At 48.1% G+C, this 17,763-nt stretch overlaps 1 protein-coding gene across 3 annotated transcripts in view; it reads left to right on the top strand.

Annotated features, from left to right (window-relative positions):
- The window catches only part of LOC147112169 (E3 ubiquitin ligase RNF121), a 53,936-nt gene that overhangs the window by 8,165 nt on the left and 28,008 nt on the right, over positions 1 to 17,763 (top strand). For 2 of the 3 annotated variants that reach the window (XM_085999789.1, XM_085999788.1), the window contains exons 3-6: positions 4,546 to 4,687; positions 7,974 to 8,128; positions 9,451 to 9,558; positions 16,512 to 16,632. In XM_085999789.1, coding sequence (XP_085855915.1) covers positions 4,546 to 4,687; positions 7,974 to 8,128; positions 9,451 to 9,558; positions 16,512 to 16,632 — 526 coding nt within the window. Of the gene's footprint in view, positions 1 to 2; positions 87 to 4,545; positions 4,688 to 7,973; positions 8,129 to 9,450; positions 9,559 to 16,511; positions 16,633 to 17,763 lie in introns of those variants that run through there. The other variant, XM_085999790.1, reaches the window with a different exon arrangement.

Raw genomic sequence — 17,763 nt, 5'->3', positions numbered from 1 at the left:
GTGAGACACGTGCGCAGTAAAACAGGCGATAGAGGCACCAGAGAAGGCGCCAGACAGATTGACGAGGATGAGGCCAGAAGCGAGAGGTTATACCCAATGTCCCCTCTAAGCTGCGCGGCCGCGCAGTAATGGGAAAGGTCCCGCGCGGGCCGCTCACCGGCTTCGCCATTGTAAATACCGCACATACACGGAAATTTAAAGGGACCACGCGCTAAAAGAAACAGCCCGTACGGAACAAAGCGCAGCTTACTGGGAATATTGGTTATAACTATCAGGAAAGATTGAACAGGCTGAGGGTGTCCTAATAGAAACCTTTAAGATTATGAAGGGGTTCGGTAGGGTAGACGTAGAGTAAATGTTTCCACTTCTTGCGGAGTCCAAAACTAATATAAGATAGTCACTAATAAATCCAATAAGGCCAGGGTGCAGGTTCACAGATGCCAGCGTCACTCTGCAGCCTCTCGGCCAAAGGGCCACCCTGTGTGAGTGAACCTGAACTGTTGGTAGACTTCTTGGCTGGGAATAAATTTGCAGCAAATCTGCAAGCAGTACGTTTCAGAGAGTAGCTTGTAAAAAAAAAAACAAAGTATTTTTATTTCCTCCCTGAAGGTGTGACTCCTTCTGCCCAAGTGGACATCCTTCATCCGTAACCCTAGACAGTGAATATTTGACTGGGTGGGGGGGTGGGGGCGTTTGTTGTGGCCCAGCCCAGTGCCCGACAGGGGACACTGAACCAGCAGCAGGACCCCACCCTAGCCCAGGGGTGCTGAGCCCAAGCCCTTACTGCTGAGATCTGCGAACTCAGTGCAGACCCGGGATGGAGCCCTGGGACCTACAGCTGTGCGGAGAGAGAAAAAAATACAGACTTGCATTTCTATAGCACCTTTCATGACCTCAGCACTTCCCGAAGCACTTTACAGCCGACAGTGCGGCACTCCCTCAGTACTGCCCCTCCGACAGTGCGGCGCTCCCTCAGTGCGGCGCTCCCTCAGTACTGCCCCTCCGACAGTGCGACGCTCCCTCAGTGCTGACACGCCGACAGTGCGGCGCTCCCTCAGTACTGCCCCTCCGACAGTGCAGCGCTCCCTCAGCACTGCCCCTCCGACAGTGCGGCGCTCCCTCAGCACTGCCCCTTCGACAGTGCGGCGCTCCCTCAGTACCGCCCCTCCGACAGTGCGGCGCTCCCTCAGTACTGCCCATCGGACAGTGCGGCGCTCCCTCAGCACTGCCCCTCCGACAGTGCGGCGCTCCCTCAGTACCGCCCCTCCGACAGTGCGACACTCCCTCAGCACTGCCCCTCCGACAGTGCAGCGCTCCCTCAGTACCGCCCCTCCGACAGTGCGGCGCTCCCTCAGTACTGCCCCTCCGACAGTGCAGCGCTCCCTCAGTACTGCACTGGAGTGTCAGACTAGATTTTTGTGCTCAAGTCACTGGAGTGGGACTTGAACCCACAACCTTCTGACTCTGAGTGAGCGTGCTGCCCACTGAGCCATGGCTGACACTGCCATGACAATGCACTGTTTAACCCACTCGGCTGTAACATAATTAATGCTGCAATACGTTATTGCGGTCTATCTTAATGCCTAAAGGTCATTTCTCCCTTTTTAGGTATAAATATAATGTTGTGACTGTTACTTGCCACTGAAACACTCTGTTACCATGGTAAATATTAGACTTCCTATAGGAAGTGAAAGAGTTGCCATGGCGACAATATACAGGTTTTAGAATTTGTACGTGCAGGCTGGGGAAGACTCGACCTTTCTTGAACGGATTCAAGTTGCTACCTTTTATTTAAAAAAAAAAAAAAAAAAATTTAAAATCTTTTTGATGCAGTTTAAAAGAAAATTATAGTGTAATTATTGAAATGCATTTTCAGGACATGAAGATGGTCTTGAGATCCAGATGATCAGGGGCTGGTACCCCCACTGTCTGGGCTTCTGTGCTTTTAATATGTTTATCCCAAAACCTATCCCTCGGCCTACTTCACTAAATCAGATTATAGAAACATGGAAGATAGGAGCAGGAGTAGGCCATTCGGCCCCTCGAGCCTGTTCCGCCATTCAATGAGATCATGGCTGATCATCCAAATTCAGTACCCTGTCCCTGCTTTCTCCCCATATCCCTTGATCCCTTTAGCCTTAAGAAATATATCTAACTCCTTCTTGAATATATTTAATGAATTGGCCTCCATTGCCTTCTGTGCTAGAGAATTCCACAGGTTCACCACTCTCTGGGTGAAGAAATTCCTCCTCATCTGTCCTAAATGGCTTACCCCTTATCCTTAGACTGTGACCCCTGGTTCTGGACTCCCCCGCCATCGGGAACATCCTTCCTGCATCTAGTCTGTCTAGTCCTGTTAGAATTTTATAAGTTTCAATGAGATCCCCTCTCATTCTTCTAAACTCCCAGCGAATATAAGCCCAATCGACCCAATCTCTCCTCATACGTCATTCCTGACATCCCAGGTATCAGTCTGGTGAATCTTCGCTGAACTCCCTCCATGGCAAGAACACCCTTCCTCAGATAAGGCGACCAAAACTGCACACAATACTCAAGGTGCGGTCTCACCAAGGCCCTGTACAACTGCAGCAAGACATCCTTGTCTAGCCATTTATTACATTGCTGTTTGTGGGATCTTGCTGTGTGCAAATTGGCTGCCGCGCTTCCTACATTACAACAGGTGCTACACCACAAAAAGTACTTCATTGACTGTGACGACCTCAGGTCATGAAAAGTGTTACATAAATCCAAGTATATTTTCTATTTTGTGTTTACAAATCTACAGCACATTTTACACATTAACATTGCACCGTTTTGGCTTCTCTGTTCTTTCTGGGCATGACCAGGAGTTCCTGCAATGATTGAAGTGGGCTGTTTGTAGCACAGTCTGCACTGGATTCCAGCCTCCTGGATATAAAAAAAGAGAAGACTTGCATTTCTATAGCGCCTTTCACAACCTCAGGACAACCAAAGTGCTTTACAGCCAATGAAGTACTTTTTGAAGTGTGGTCACTGTTGTAATGTAGGAAACGCAGCAGCCAATTTGCGCACAGTGAGCTCCCACAAGCAGCGATGTAATAATTGTTAAGCAGTCAACTTCCTTTCTCTAATACAATAGCAAAATACTGCGGATGCTGGAAATCTGAAATAACAGAAAATGCTGGAAATACTCAGCAGGCCAGGCAGCATCCGTGGAGAGAGAAACCGAGTTAACCTTTCAGGTCTGGGACCAGTTCTGATGAAGGGTCGAAGGGCCTCTTTCTGTGCTGTAAAAAAACTCTATGACCTGAAACGTTAATGTTGTTTCTTTCTCCACGGATGCTGTCTGGCCTGCCGAGAACTTCCTTTCTGCTCTGGTTCACAGTAACACATTTCGAGTAAGCGCGAGACTTTGTAGTGGAGTATACAGAACAGACTTTATTGATGCACAGTAAAGGTGATCAGTCTTGCTGCATAGAGAGAGCGCCCTTTCCCGGTTTCTGTATATTTCGAGCACACTCTGACAAACTGTTGAAAACCATAATCCTTTATACACCATATTTTGACTACATCAAAGGAAAATGTCAAAATGACGTACCTATTTCCCAAATCCTCTGAAAACAGACTGTCTAAAGTTTGCAATTGTTTACCTCCGAGCCATGTCCCCTACACGAGACTTCGTGACCTAACATTTTTGAGCATCTTTGACCAATTGCTGTTTGTATCTAACGGATACCTACTTCCCATGTTTATTACCCTGAAAATAAACATTAACCATTCATGCGTGACCTCGTTACTAACACTTATTCCCTTACACAAGCACTTTACATCTCAGAAAACAAACAATGCATTCCTTTTATGACACTTCAAAGTCACCCTGTTTATATCGGAAAACCTGTGGCTTTAAAATACAAAGAAGTTCCACTGTTAACCCTTAACTCCCCAAGATGTCCAACATGCATCTCTCCAGGATGTCCAACAATAATAACCAGATAATCTGTTTTTTGGTGATGTTGGTTGAGGGATAAGTGTTGGCCAGGACACTGGGGAGAACTCCCCTGCTCTTCTTCGAAATAGTGCCCTGGGATATGTAACCTACTGGAACCCCAGAATTCCTTGGTTAATTTATTTATTACGAGGACAGGTTGCATAGACTTGAGTATAGAAGAATAAAGGATGATCTGATCAAGGTGTTTAAGATGATTAAAGGAGTTGATCGGGTCGAGAGAGAGAAACTATTTCTTCTGGTGGGGGGGAGTCCAGAACAAGGGGGCAGAACCTTAAAATTAGAGCCAGGCCGTTCAGGGGTGATGTCAGGAAGCACTTCTTCACACAAAGGGTGGTGGAAGTCTGGAACTCTCTTCCCCCCCCAAAAGGCTGAGGGACAATTGAAAATGTCAAAACTGAGATTGGCCATTTTTTTGTTGGGAAAGGATATTAAGGGTTACGGAACCAAGGTGGGTAGATGGAGTTAAGATGCAGATCAGCCATGATCTCGTAGAATGGAGGAACGGCTCGAGGGGCTGAATGGCCTCCTCCTATTTACCGCATTGTGTTTTATTTCAGGGTGGAACATGCGCGGATGCATGCCAAACATCGCGGGCACGAGGCGATGCACGCAGAGATGGTGCTCATTCTCATCGTTACCTTGGTGATGGCACAGATTCTTCTGGTCCAGTGGAAGCAGAGACACACCAGGTCCTACAATGTAAGGGTGTATTTCTTTCAATCGGCATAGCGGTTATATCAGAGAGCAAGAGTCCAAATCCCACCATGGGCAGCTTGAGAATTTGAATTCTGATTTTTTTTTTTTTAATCTGGAAATTAAAAGTTTGCTTTTATCTTGAGGGCTGGAATACAAAGGGGCGGAAGTTATGCTTCAGCTGTACTGAGCCCTGGTCAGGTCACATCTGGAGTCACTGGGTTCAGTTCAGGGCCTCGCACCTCAGGAAGGATATATCGGCCTCGGAGGGGGAGCAGCGCAGATTCACCAGAATGATACCGGGGCTGAAAGGGTTAAATTATGAGGGCGGGTTGCCCAGACTGTGGCTTGTAGTGGACATGTGTGCTGTGAGGAGGATGCAGAGAAACTCCAGTATGATTTGGACAGGTTGGGTGATTGGGCAGAAGCATGGCAGATGCAGTATAATGTGGATAAATGCGAGGTTATCCACTTTGGTGTCAAAAACAGGAAGGCAGATTATTATCTGAACGGCAATAGATTGGGAAAAGGGGAAGTGCAACGAGACCTGGGTGTTCTTGTGCACCAGTCGCTGAAGGTAAGCATGCAAGTGCAGCAGGTGGTTAAGAAGGCAAATGATATGTTGGCCTTCGTAGCGAGAGGGTTCGAGTACAGGAGCAAGGATGCCTTGCTGCAGTTGTACAGAGCCTTGGTGAGACCGCACCTTGAGTATTGTGTGCAGTTTTGGTCGCCTTATCTGAGGAAGGATGTTCTTGCCATGGAGGGAGTGCAGCGAAGATTCACCAGACTGATACCTGGGATGGCAGGAATGATGTATGAGGAGAGATTGGGTCGATTGGGTTTAGAAGAATGAGAGGGGATCTCATTGAAACTTATAAAATTCTAACAGGACTAGACAGACTAGATGCAGGAAGGATGTTCCCGATGGTCGGGGAGTCCAGGACCAGGGGTCACAGTCTAAGGATAAGGGGTAAGCCATTTAGGACTGAGATGAGGAGGAATTTCTTCACCCAGAGAGTGGTGAACCTGTGGAATTCTCTACCACAGAAGACAATTGAGGCCAATTCATTAAATATATTCAAGAAGGAGTTGGATATAATTCTTAAGGCTAAAGGGATCAAGGGATATGGGGAGAAGGCAGGGACAGGGTACTGAATTTGGATGATCAGCCATGATCGCATTGAATGGTGGAGCGGGCTCGAGGGGCCGAACGGCCTACTCCTGCTCCTATCTTCTATGTTTCTATGTATTCCCGAGTTTAGAAGATTAAGGGGTGATCTAATTGAGGTGTTTAAAATGATTAAAGGATTTGATAGGATAGATAGAGAGAAACTATTTCCTCTGGTGGGGGGAGTCCAGAACAATGGGGAATATAACCTTAAAATCAGAGCCAGGCCGTTCAGGGGTGATGTCAGGAAGTTCCTCTTCACACAAAGGGTAGTGGAAATCTGGAAAACTCCCCCCCAAAAAGCTGTTGAGGCTGGGGGTCAATTGGAAATTTCAACATTGAAATTGATAGTTGGGTAAAGGTAACGGAACCAAGGCAGGTCGATGGAGTCGTATTCTTCTTTATGGTTGTAGCAAAGCAAATGAAATGTCAATACCTAAGTCAGATATCCAGGCCAAAGCTTCCGGTGCAACAGTGTGGATATCCTGTAGGCTGCCTGCGAATTTCCTCTGAGGGCAGTGCTCAATGATGTGCTCCAGGGTCTGATTAGGAGTTCCACAGTCGCCTGATGGGGATGCTTTAATCTTCCATCTATGGCGAAGGTGGCAGCGTCTACCATGACCAGTTCTGAGTTAAGATACAGATCAGCCATGATCTAATTGAATGGTGGGACAGGATCAAGGGGCTCAATGGCCTCCTCCTGTTCCTATCCGCATCAGTAAAAGTGACCGTGAAGCTGTCGGATTGTTGTTAATACCCCTTTAGGGAAGGAAACCTGCCGTCCTTGCCCGGTCTGGGCCTATATGTGACTCCAGTGCCACAACAACGTGGTTGACTCTTAACTGTCCTCTGACGTGACCCAGCCAAGCCTCTTAGTTAAGGGCAGTTAAGGATGGGCAATAAATGCCGGCCTTGCCAGCAGCACCCACATCCCAAGAATGAATAACGAAAGACCTAGAACAGTGTGTGAGGGAGCACGGGCTGTTTAGACTACGCATTGTACAATGTGACTGAAAAGATTTGCAAAACAAAAATGTAGAATCATTCCAGGGCCTATATGAATATGTTCAGTGCTGCTGAGGTGTTCCTTGTCTAGAGTTGTGAGAATAACAAGTGATAATAGGAAGTCCCAAGAGGGTTGATTCCATCAAGGCACGAATGGGCAACCAAGGCCCAGGGGCAAAATCGCGGAGAGGTAGAAAGAGGAGCCCAGGTGTTCACACCCTCGGGGCGCTGGTGAAACCGTTCCCCCAGTCCTGTGCTGTTCCTCTAGATTTTTCAGAGACTCCACAATCCCCGTATAGAAACATAGAAGATAGGAGCAGGAGTGGGCCATTCGGCCCCTCGAGCCTGCTCCGCCATTTAATGAGATCATGGCTGATCATCCAAATTCAGTACCCTGTCCCTGCCTTCTCCCCATATCCCTTGATCCCTTTAGCCTTAAGAAATATATCCAACTCCTTCTTGAATATATTCAATGAATTGGCCTCCACTGCCTTCTGTGGTAGAGAATTCCACAGGTTCACCACTCTCTGGGTGAAGAAATTCCTCCTCATCTCTGCCCTAAATGGCCTACCCCTTATCCTTAGACTGTGACCCCTGGTTCTGGACTCCCCGACCATCGGGAACATCCTTCCTGCATCTAGTCTGTCTAGTCCTGTTAGAATTTTATAAGTTTCAATGAGATCCCCTCTCATTCTTCTAAACTCTAGCGAATATAAGCCCAATCGACCCAATCTCTTTTCATACATCACATCCCATGAACGAATTAAAAAATTCCCTAATTGCCTTTTCTCATCTGTAATTATCTTGTGAAATATAAACTAGTGAATAACAAATTCAAATCAGATAGCAAATCGGGGGTTTATCAGTGCCTGGCGTAATCTGTCAGGTACAGCGGAGACACAGGAGACAGCAGGGTGACAGGCTGGGACAAGCTTGGAATGCCTTCTCTACCAATTCATTGTTAGCACACTGCTCTTTCACCTCTGGGATACGACCCAGGCCAATGAGATCAAAGTCATGACGTGTCTCCACAAACTAGGGTTCCTTATGGCTCCTGTTCACAGGTGTGCATTATGTGTGAGCGCGCAGTGTTAAGCCTGTATTTTTGATCTCTTGCAGCTGGTGACGCTGTTCCAGATGTGGGTTGTGCCCCTCTATTTCACAGCTAAGCTACACTGGTGGAGGTTCCTGGTGATCTGGGTGCTGTTCTCGATAATCACGGCCTTTATTACATTCCGGGCAACGCGGAAGCCACTGGAAAGAACGACGCCCAGGTAATGTGCTCGGCGAATAAGACAAACCTGCTGCGGGGAATCCTACCCTTTGAACCATCTTTCCGTTTCAGCTATGGATGTTCAACTGACTTCCACCCAGGCACACAATCCAGGCTTACACTCCCAGTGCAGTACTGAGGGAGCGCAGTACTGAGGGAGCGCTGCACTGTTGGAGGGGCAGTACTGAGGGAGTGCCGCACTGTCGGAGGGGCAGTACTGAGGGAGCGCCGCACTGTCGGAGGGGCAGTACTGAGGGAGCGCCGCACTGTCGGAGGGGCGGCACTGAGGGAGCGCCGCACTGTCGGAGGGGCAGTACTGAGGGAGTGCCGCACTGTCGGAGGGGCAGTACTGAGGGAGCGCCGCACTGTCGGAGGGGCAGTACTGAGGGAGCGCCGCACTGTCGGAGGGGCGGCACTGGGGGAGCGCCGCACTGTCGGAGGGGCGGCACTGAGGGAGCGCCACACTGTCGGAGGGGCAGTACTGAGGGAGCGCCGCACTGTCGGAGGGGCAGTACTGAGGGAGCACCGCACTGTAGGAGGGGCAGTACTGAGGGAGTGCTGCACTGTCGGAGGGCCAGTACTGAGGGAATGCTGCACTGTCGGAGGGGCAGTACTGAGGGAGCACTGCACTGCCGGATCCTGTGCCTCGACCTCTGAACAGCACCCCATGTTGGATCAGAATGGCTATGTCCAATTTGCCCTGCTATCTAATTATTAGTTACATAGCCTTGCATAGAATTTACAGCACAGAAACAGGCCATCTGGTCCATGCCGGTATTTATGCTCCACACCAGCCTCCTCCCATTCTACTTCATCTCGCCCCATCAGCACATCAGTTAGAAGCAGTCTTGTGTTCTTGCCCACTCAGAACCTGAGACACCCCAGCTCATTTCACATCAGAGTTTATAAATTCTCTGATACAGTTTTCCATGTTTGAATATCTTGGCCACGTATTAGGGGAGAGAGAGAGAAGCTATTTCCGTTGGTTGGGGATTCTAGGGCTAGGGGACAAAGTTTTAAAATTAGAGCCCGACCTTTCAGGAGTGAAATTAGGAAACACTTCTACACACACAGGGTGGTAGAAGTTAGAACTCTCTTCGGCAAATGGCAATTGATAGATCAATTGTTAATTTTAAATCTGAGATTGATAGACTTTTGTTAACCAAAGGTATTGAGGGATATGGACCAAAGGCGGGTATATGGAGTTAGGTCACAGATCAGCCATTGAATGGCAGAACAGGCTCGAGGGGCTGAACGGCCTCCTCCTGTTCCTATGTTCTTATGTCCTTTTACACATTGTCTCTGTTTTTTCTGTCGTTGCAGGCTGGTTTATAAATGGTTTCTCCTACTTTACAAACTGAGCTACGCCACTGGGATCGTGGGCTATGTTGGAGTAATGTTCACCCTCTTCGGTATAAACTTATTATTTAGGTAAGAGTATTCACATTTAATGTTTTTTTAAAAATCTAAACGCGGGTTGCCAGGACAAGCACTTGAACAATAAACGGGTGGGAGGGAATTTTGCTCTTGTCAAAAGCAGGAATGTTAGTGCGAGGGAACGGAACACTTTTCTATTCTGGAGATCCACCGTCTAGATTGAGCACTGCTGGTGATCTTCAGGCAAGATGCAAAGCAAAGTTGCTGCAACTCTGCACCGCAATGTTGCTAGGTCAAAATCCTGGAATTCCTAGATGTAATATCTCCAAGTTTGCAGACGAGACAAAGCTGGGTGGGCGTGTGTGCTGTGAGGAGGATGCTGAGAAACTCCAGGATGATTTGGACAGGTTGGGTGATTGGGCATAAGCATGGCAGATGCAATATAACGTGGATAAATGCGAGGTTATCCACTTTGGTGTCAAAAACAGGAAGGCAGATTATTATCTGAATGGCAATAGATTGGGAGAAGGGAAAGTGCAATGAGACCTGGGTGTCCTTGTGCACCAGTCGCTGAAGGTAAGCATGCAGGTGCAGCAGGCGGTTAAGAAGGCAAATGGTATGTTGGCCTTCGTAGCGAGAGGGTTTGAGTACAGGAACAAGGATGTCTTGCTGCAGTTGTACAGGGCCTTGGTGAGACCGCACCTTGAGTATTGTGTGCAGTTTTGGTCGCCTTATCTGAAGAAGGATGTTCTTGCCATGGAGGGAGTGCAGCGAAGATTCACTAGGCTGATACCTGGGATGGCAGGAATGACGTATGAGGAGAGATTGGGTCAATTGGGCTTACACTCGCTGGAGTTTAGAAGAATGAGAGGGGATCTCATTGAAACTTATAAAATTCTAAAAGGACTAGACAGACTAGATGCAGGAAGGATGTTCCCGATGGCCGGGGAGTCCAGAACCAGGGGTCACAGTCTAAGGATAAGGGGTAAGCCAGTTAGGACTGAGATGAGGAGGAATTTCTTCACCCAGAGAGTGGTGAACCTGTGGAATTCTCTGCCACAGAGGGCGGTGGAGGCCAATTCATTAAATATATTCAAGGAGTTGGATATATTTCTTAAGGCTAAAGGGATATGGGGAGAAGGCAGGGGCAGGGTACTGAACTTGGATGATCAGCCATGATCTCATTGAATGGTGGAGCAGGCTCGAGGGGCCGAATGGCCTACTCCTCCTATCTTCTATGTTTCTATGTTTTCCTCATCAAACACCACAGTGGGAGCACCATCACCTCACAAACTGCAGCGGTTCAAGGGGAGGGCCCACCGCCACCTTCACAGGAACGGGCAATAAATGCCGGCCTCGCCAGCGACGGCCATATCAAGAGTACGAAGACTTTTGTTTAAAATCACCCGTCGCCAGACCAGTCGTTGCTAAATTAAGTGAAAGGTTGTGCTGTGAGCACCCAGACAGTCGGAACTCGACTCCTTTACCCATAGGGCCCTTACAGAGAGAGTGGACCCAGAGGTGACAGGTGATTGCGTTAACCCACCGCGTCACACTGTCTTCTCGGTATATGCAAAAGTCAAGTGCTCGCAGGCTCAAGCATCCCTGGGACCTACAGAAATTCACAGCTTTTCCTGGTCTTAAATTTATGAATTGCAATTTTTAACGGGAATTTTGAATACTAGGGATGAGCGACTTCAGTTACACAGAGAGACTAGAGAAACTGGGGTTTTTCTTGGAGCAGAGAAGGTTGAAGGGAGATTTAATAGAGGTGATCAAAATCATGAGGGTTTTTGATCGAGTAAATAAGGAGAAACTGTTTCCAGTGGCAGGAGGGTTGGTAACCAGAGGACACAGATTTAAGATAATTGGCAAACGAACCAGAGGGGAGATGAGAAATTATTTTACGCAGCAAGTTGTTGTGATCTAGAATACGCTGCCTGAAAGGGCGGTGGGAGCAGATTCAGTAGTAACTTTCAAAAGGGGAATTGGATAAATACTCGACTAGGAAAAATTTGCAGGGCTGTGGGGAAAGAGCAGAGGGAGTGGGACTAATTGGAGAGCTCTTTCAGAGAGCCGGCACCGGCACGATGGGCCGAATGGCCCCCTTCTGTGCTGTGAGATTCTATGGATGTGTTTTCCAGTAGTCCTCGTGCAATCAGAACTGTCCTTTCTCCAACCAGTGTTTCCACAGTCCACTGATTTCTGATGAAACAATTGAGAGTCGCTCAACTGTTCAATTATGTAAACAAAAGAAAAGTGAGCCCCACGACATCTTGATCTGCGGTGGCAGAGTAACCACAATGCATTCGGGATTCGGCAAGGCGCGCCGAGCCCAGCTTAGGGAAGTAGGACTCTCTCATCGAGCTACGTGTAAACCAGACGATGCTGGAAATGTTCAAGGCGGAGATCGATAATTTTTTGGACTCGAGGGGGATCCAGGGTTATGGGGCAGGAAAGTGGAGTTGAGGCAGATGATCTTATTGAATGGCGGAGCAGGCTCGAGGGGGCGACTCCTGCTCCTATTTTTTATGTTCTCATGAAACAGACAGCAGGTCTGCAAAGCATTCCAGAAGGATATGTTGCTCGGGTGAGATGAAGAGGGGTGGGAGGCGGCTTCTGTTTCTGTGCTGCAGACTCTATGTAACTACAGGAAACTCTTTTTTTTATCCGGCACCGGCGTGGTGCCGGTTTATCAAAAAGTCCGGATTACAGAGAGTTATAGTTAAAAGGTACGAGAGCCCCGTACACAGCCACAAATCCAGGCTTCCCTGTTGCTTAGCAACAGCTGCAAGAACCCCGGCCGCAGACCAAGCGTCCCTGTTGCTTAGCAACAAGTGCAGGAACCCCCGATTACACAGCCAAGAATCAAGAAACGGCCACTAATATGAAGAAAAAGCTTAACTGAACCTACTCCTGAATTTTGCCGGTTAACCGAGATTTCTGGTTGTTTGGGTGCCGGTAAATCGAGAGTTTCCTGTATGTGGCATTCGGAAAGTGAAAAGATTAGGTGATTATTTGGGTGGAGACCCTTGGGACCGGTTCTGACGAAGCGTCTACACCCGAGCTTTGCCTTTCATACCTGCTAATGGATCAGCAATTATTTCAGATTTCCAGCATTAACAATCTGAGGCACTGGAGGAGGCGCAATAAAGATTTACAAGGATGATAGCCAGAACTGATTGGTTATACCTCATCAGGAAAGACTGAACAGGCTGGGGCTCTTTTTCTCTAGAAAAGAGAAGGCAGAGGGGTGACCTGATAGGGGTCTTTAAAATTATGAAAGGGTTTGACTGGGTAGGCGTAGAGGAAATGTTTCCATTTGTGGGGGGAGCCCCTAAATAGAATCACAGAATGATGCAGCACAGGAGGAGGCCATTCGGCCTGTCGTGCCTGTGCCGGCTCTTTGAAAGAGCTCTCCAATTAGTCTCACTCCCCCCTGCCCTTTCCCCACAGCCCTGCAAATATTTTCCCTTCAAGTATTTATCCAATTCTCTTTTGAAAGTTACTATTGAATCTGCTTCCACCGCCCTTTCAGGCAGCGCATTCCAGATCACAACAACTCGCTGCGTAAAAACAATGTTTCCTCAGGTCCCCTCTGGTTTTTTTGCCAATCACCTTAAATCTGTGTCCTCTGGTTACCGACCCTTCAGCCACTGGAAACAGTTTCTCCTTATTTACTCCATCAAAACCCCTCATGATTTTGGACACCTCACACAGGAGATATAAATATAAGATAGTCACTAATAAATCCAATCGGGAATTCAGGAAAACTTCTTTGCCCAGAGAGTGGTGAGAATGTGGAACTCGCCACCACAGGGAGTGGTTGAGGCGAATAGTATCGAGGCATTTAAGGGGAAGCTGGATAAGTGCATGGAAGGAATAGAAGGATATGCTGATGGGGTGAGATGAAGTAAGGTGGGGAGGAGGCTCGTGTGGAGCATCAACACCGGCACGGACCAGTTGGGTTGAATGACCTGTTTCTGTGCTGTAAGTTCCAAGTAATTTGTCGGGGATTCTTTTCCATCTTAACACTGCCACTGTAATGAAGCCACCCAGCCTGCAGATGGAGCTGCTTGTGCCTGGTGTAAGCATTTTCTATTGATACGTGGCACAGCTGCTACAGCTCAATACAGACAGCCACATGGGGGAGAGGCGTCTCGGAGAACCTGGGAAACTCTGTGCTTCCGGTTCCAAATGATTCCCCCCCCCCCCCCCCCTCCCCCTCGTCTAATTGGTTCCATCGGAATTGTTGTGAAATTGAAAATGCAATCAATCGCTGGTGGGTCACAGAGGGGAAAGCGAACATAGAGAAAAGTCAGGCGAGAGGACTTGAACGGTGCGGGAGAAGTCGCAATGCAGAGGTGTTAGAGGTCATAAGAACATGAGAAGTAGGAGCAGGAGTCGGCCACACGGCCCCTCGAGCCTGCTCCACCATTCAATAAGATCACGGCTGATCATCGACCTCAACTCCACTTTCTCGCCCGATCCCCATATCCCTCGATTCCCCTAGAGTCCAAAAATCTATCGATCTCAGCCTTGAATATACTCAACGACTGAGCCTCCACAGCCCTCTGGGGTAGAGAATTCCAAAGATTCACCCCCCTCTGAGTGAAGAAATTCCTCCTCATCTCAGTCCTAAATGGCCGACCCCTTATCCTGAGACTGTGACCCCTGGTTCTAGACTCTCCAGCCAGGGGGAAACATCCTCTCAGCATCGACCCTGTCAATCCCCCTCAGAATCTTGTATGTTTCAATGAGATCACCTCTCATTCTTCTAAACTCCAGAGAGTATCGGCCCATTCTACACAATCTCTCCTCATAGGACAACCCTCTCATCCCAGGAATCAATCTAGTGAACCTTTGTTGCACCGCCTCCAAGGCAAGTATATCCTTCCTTAGATAAGGAGACCAAACTGTGCACAGTACTCCAGGTGTGGCCTCACCACAGCCCTGTACAATTGTAGCAAGACTTCCTTACTCTTGTACTCCAAGCCCCTTGCAATAAAGGCCAACATGCCATTTGCCTTCCTGTACCTGCGTACTAACCTGTCCGAGGACACCTAAATCTCTCTGAGCACCAACATTTAATAGTTTCTCACCATTTAAAAAAATACTCTGTTTTTCTATTCTTCCTCTGAGTTGGACTGAAATGCCTGAAGGGCAGGCCGCTGAACATGCAGTGGAACGAGAGGGGAGAGGTGCAGGAGGCTGCTTAATACCTGGATGGGAAGTAATGCATAAATAAGCCCTGATTCCCAAAGGGTAATCAAAACTCGGAATATTCTTCCATCCTCGCACCAGCTATGTCTTGCTGTGTCAGCCGTGGCTCAGTGGGCGGCACTGTCGCCTCTGAGTCAGAAGGTTGTGGGTTCAAGTCCCACTCCAGAGACTTGAGCACATAATCCAGGCTGACACTCCCAGTGCAGTACTGAGGGAGTGCTGCATTGTCGGAGGTGCCGCCTTTCTGATGAGACATTAATCCGAGGCTCCGTCTGCCCTCTCGGGTGGACATGAAAGATCCCATGCCACTATTTCGAAGAGGAGCCGGTGAGTTATCACTGGTGTCTTGGCCAATATTTATCCCTCAACCAACATCACTGAAAAGCAGATTATCTGGTCATTATCATATTGCTGTTTGTGGGAGCTTGCTGTGCGCAAATTGGCTGTAAAGCACGTTGGGACGTGCTGAGTCACAGAATCCCCACAGTGCAGATAGAGGCCATTTCGGCCCATCGAGCCTGCACCGACACATATCCCACCCTATCCCCGTAACCCCACGTATTTAATCCCCTAACACTAAGGGTCAATTTATCATAGCCAAATCAACCTAACCCGCACATCTTTGGACTGTGGGAGGAAACCGGAGCACCCGGAGGAAACCCACGCAGACACGGGGAGAATGTGCAAACTCCACACAGACAGTCGCCCGAGGCCGGATTTGAACACGGGTCCCTGGCGCTGTGAGGCAACAGTGCTAACCACTGTGCCACCGTGCCCCCCCCCCCCGAGGTCATGAAAGATGCTATATAAATGTAAGTCTTTCTTTCCACAGCCGCCAACCCTCCACCCACACCCAGCCCAAGACGCACAAAGAGTTGAGGGGTTATTATTTGAAAACTAATCTGCAGAAACAATATTTCAGCGAGTGAGTGGTCAATCAATGGAACAGACTCCCTAGGGAGACAGTGGAAGCAGTTAGTGTTAATTCATTCAAATTCAACGTAAATAGATACACGGGTAGAGTTTCTATTTGACAGATATGGCATGCACAGCCTCTCCCTGTAAAGGCACAACTCACTTAACTAAACTTAAAGAACTTGCGCCCTGTTCACACACCCGCGCAGGTAGATCAGCAACAGCATGCATTTATATAGCACCTTCAGCGTAGTTGAAAAGTCCCACGGTTTTCACAGGAGCGTTGAACGTATAAAATTCTGAGGGGGATTGACAGGGTAGATGCTGAGAGGTTGTTTCCCCCTGGCTGGAGAGTCTAGAACCAGGGGTCACAGTCTCAGGATAAGGGGTCGGCCATTTAGGACTGGGAAGAGGAGAAATTTCTCCACTCAAAGGGTTGTGAATCTTAAATTCTCTACCCCAGAGAGCTGTGGATGCTCAGTCGTTGAGTATATTCAAGACAGAGATCGATAGATTTTGAATATTAAGGGAATCAAGGGATATGGGGATGGTGCAGGAAAGTGGAGTTGAGGTCGATGATCAGCCATGATCTTATTGAATGGCGGAGTAGGCTCGAGGGGCCGAATGGCCGACTCCCGCTCCTAATTCTTATGTTCTTATCAGACACATGCTAACTTAAATTACACACGCTCCCTAGATTACAAGAATGACTACACTTCAAAAAGTACTTCATTAAATGTAGAGCTTTGGGACATCCTGAAGTGGTGAAAGGCACTGTATAACTGAGAGTTCGTTCTTCCTTGAACTTCACTCAAGTGTCCAGGAATTGCGTTTGACAGGATTTCTGTTTGTCGTCTTTTTCCTCGCAGAATAAAGCCAGAAGATGGAATGGACTTTGGAGTGTCGCTTCTGTTTTATGGGTTGTATTACGGAGTGCTGAGCCGTGACTTTGCAGAGATGTGCGCAGACTACATGGCATCTACAATAGGGGTAAAGTGAGCCCAGAGGCAGCCTCTGTCATCAGCTGCAGCCCATCTGTATAACTGTATAAATTGCCTTGAAATTACGTCCCGCTGTACGATTAGATGATGAAGGGGAAGGCTTAGAGAAGATGGATAGAGAACTGGTTGGCAGACAGGAAGCAAAGAGTTGGAATAAACGGGTCTTTTTCTGAGTGGCAGGCAGTGACTAGTGGGGTACCGCAGGGATCGGTGCTAGGACACCAGCTATTCACAATAAATATTAATGATCTAGACGAGGGAACTAGATGTAATATCTCCAAGCTTGCAGACGACACAAAGCTGGGTGGGCATGTGTGCTGTGAGGAGGATGCCGAGAAACTCCAGTATAATTTGGACAGGTTGGGTGATTGGGCAGATGTATGGCAGATGCAGTATAATGTGGATAAATGCGAGGTTATCCACTTTGGTGGCAAAAACAGGAAGGCAGATTATTATCTGAATGGCAATAGATTGGGAGAAGGGGAAGCTTGTGCACCAGTCGCTGAAGGTAAGCATGCAGGTGCAGCAGGCGGTTAAGAAGGCAAATGGTATGTTGGCCTTCGTAGCGAGAGGATTTGAGTACAGGAACAAGGATGTCTTGCTGCGGTTGTACAGGGCTTTGGTGAGACCACACCTTGAGTATTGTGTGCAGTTTTGGTCGCCTTATCTGAGGAAGGATGTTCTTGCCATGGAGAGAGTGCAGCGAAGATTCACCAGGCTGATACCTGGGATGGCAGGAATGACGTATGAGAAGAGATTGGGTCGATTGGGCTTATACTCGCTGGAGTTTAGAAGAATGAGAGGGGATCTCATTGAAACTTATAAAATTCTAACAGGACTGGACAGACTAGATGCAGGAAGGATGTTCCCGATGGGGGAGTCCAGAACCAGGGGTCACAGTCTAAGGATAAGGGGTAAGCCATTTAGGACAGAAATGAGGAGGAATTTCTTCACCCAGAGAGTGGTGAACCTGTGGAATTCTCTACCACAGAAGGCAGTAGAGGCCAATTCATTAAATATATTCAAGAAGGAGTTGAATATATTTCTTAAGGCTAAAGGGATTAAGGGATATGGGGAGAAGGCAAGGACAGGGTACTGAATTTGGATGATCAGCCATGAT

This window comes from Somniosus microcephalus, chromosome 10 (genome assembly GCF_052327205.1).
Source record: "Somniosus microcephalus isolate GS21.2 chromosome 10, FLI_Smic_1.0, whole genome shotgun sequence".
NCBI classification, from domain to species: domain Eukaryota; kingdom Metazoa; phylum Chordata; class Chondrichthyes; order Squaliformes; family Somniosidae; genus Somniosus; species Somniosus microcephalus.
This window is presented reverse-complemented; position numbering and strand designations above follow the sequence as displayed.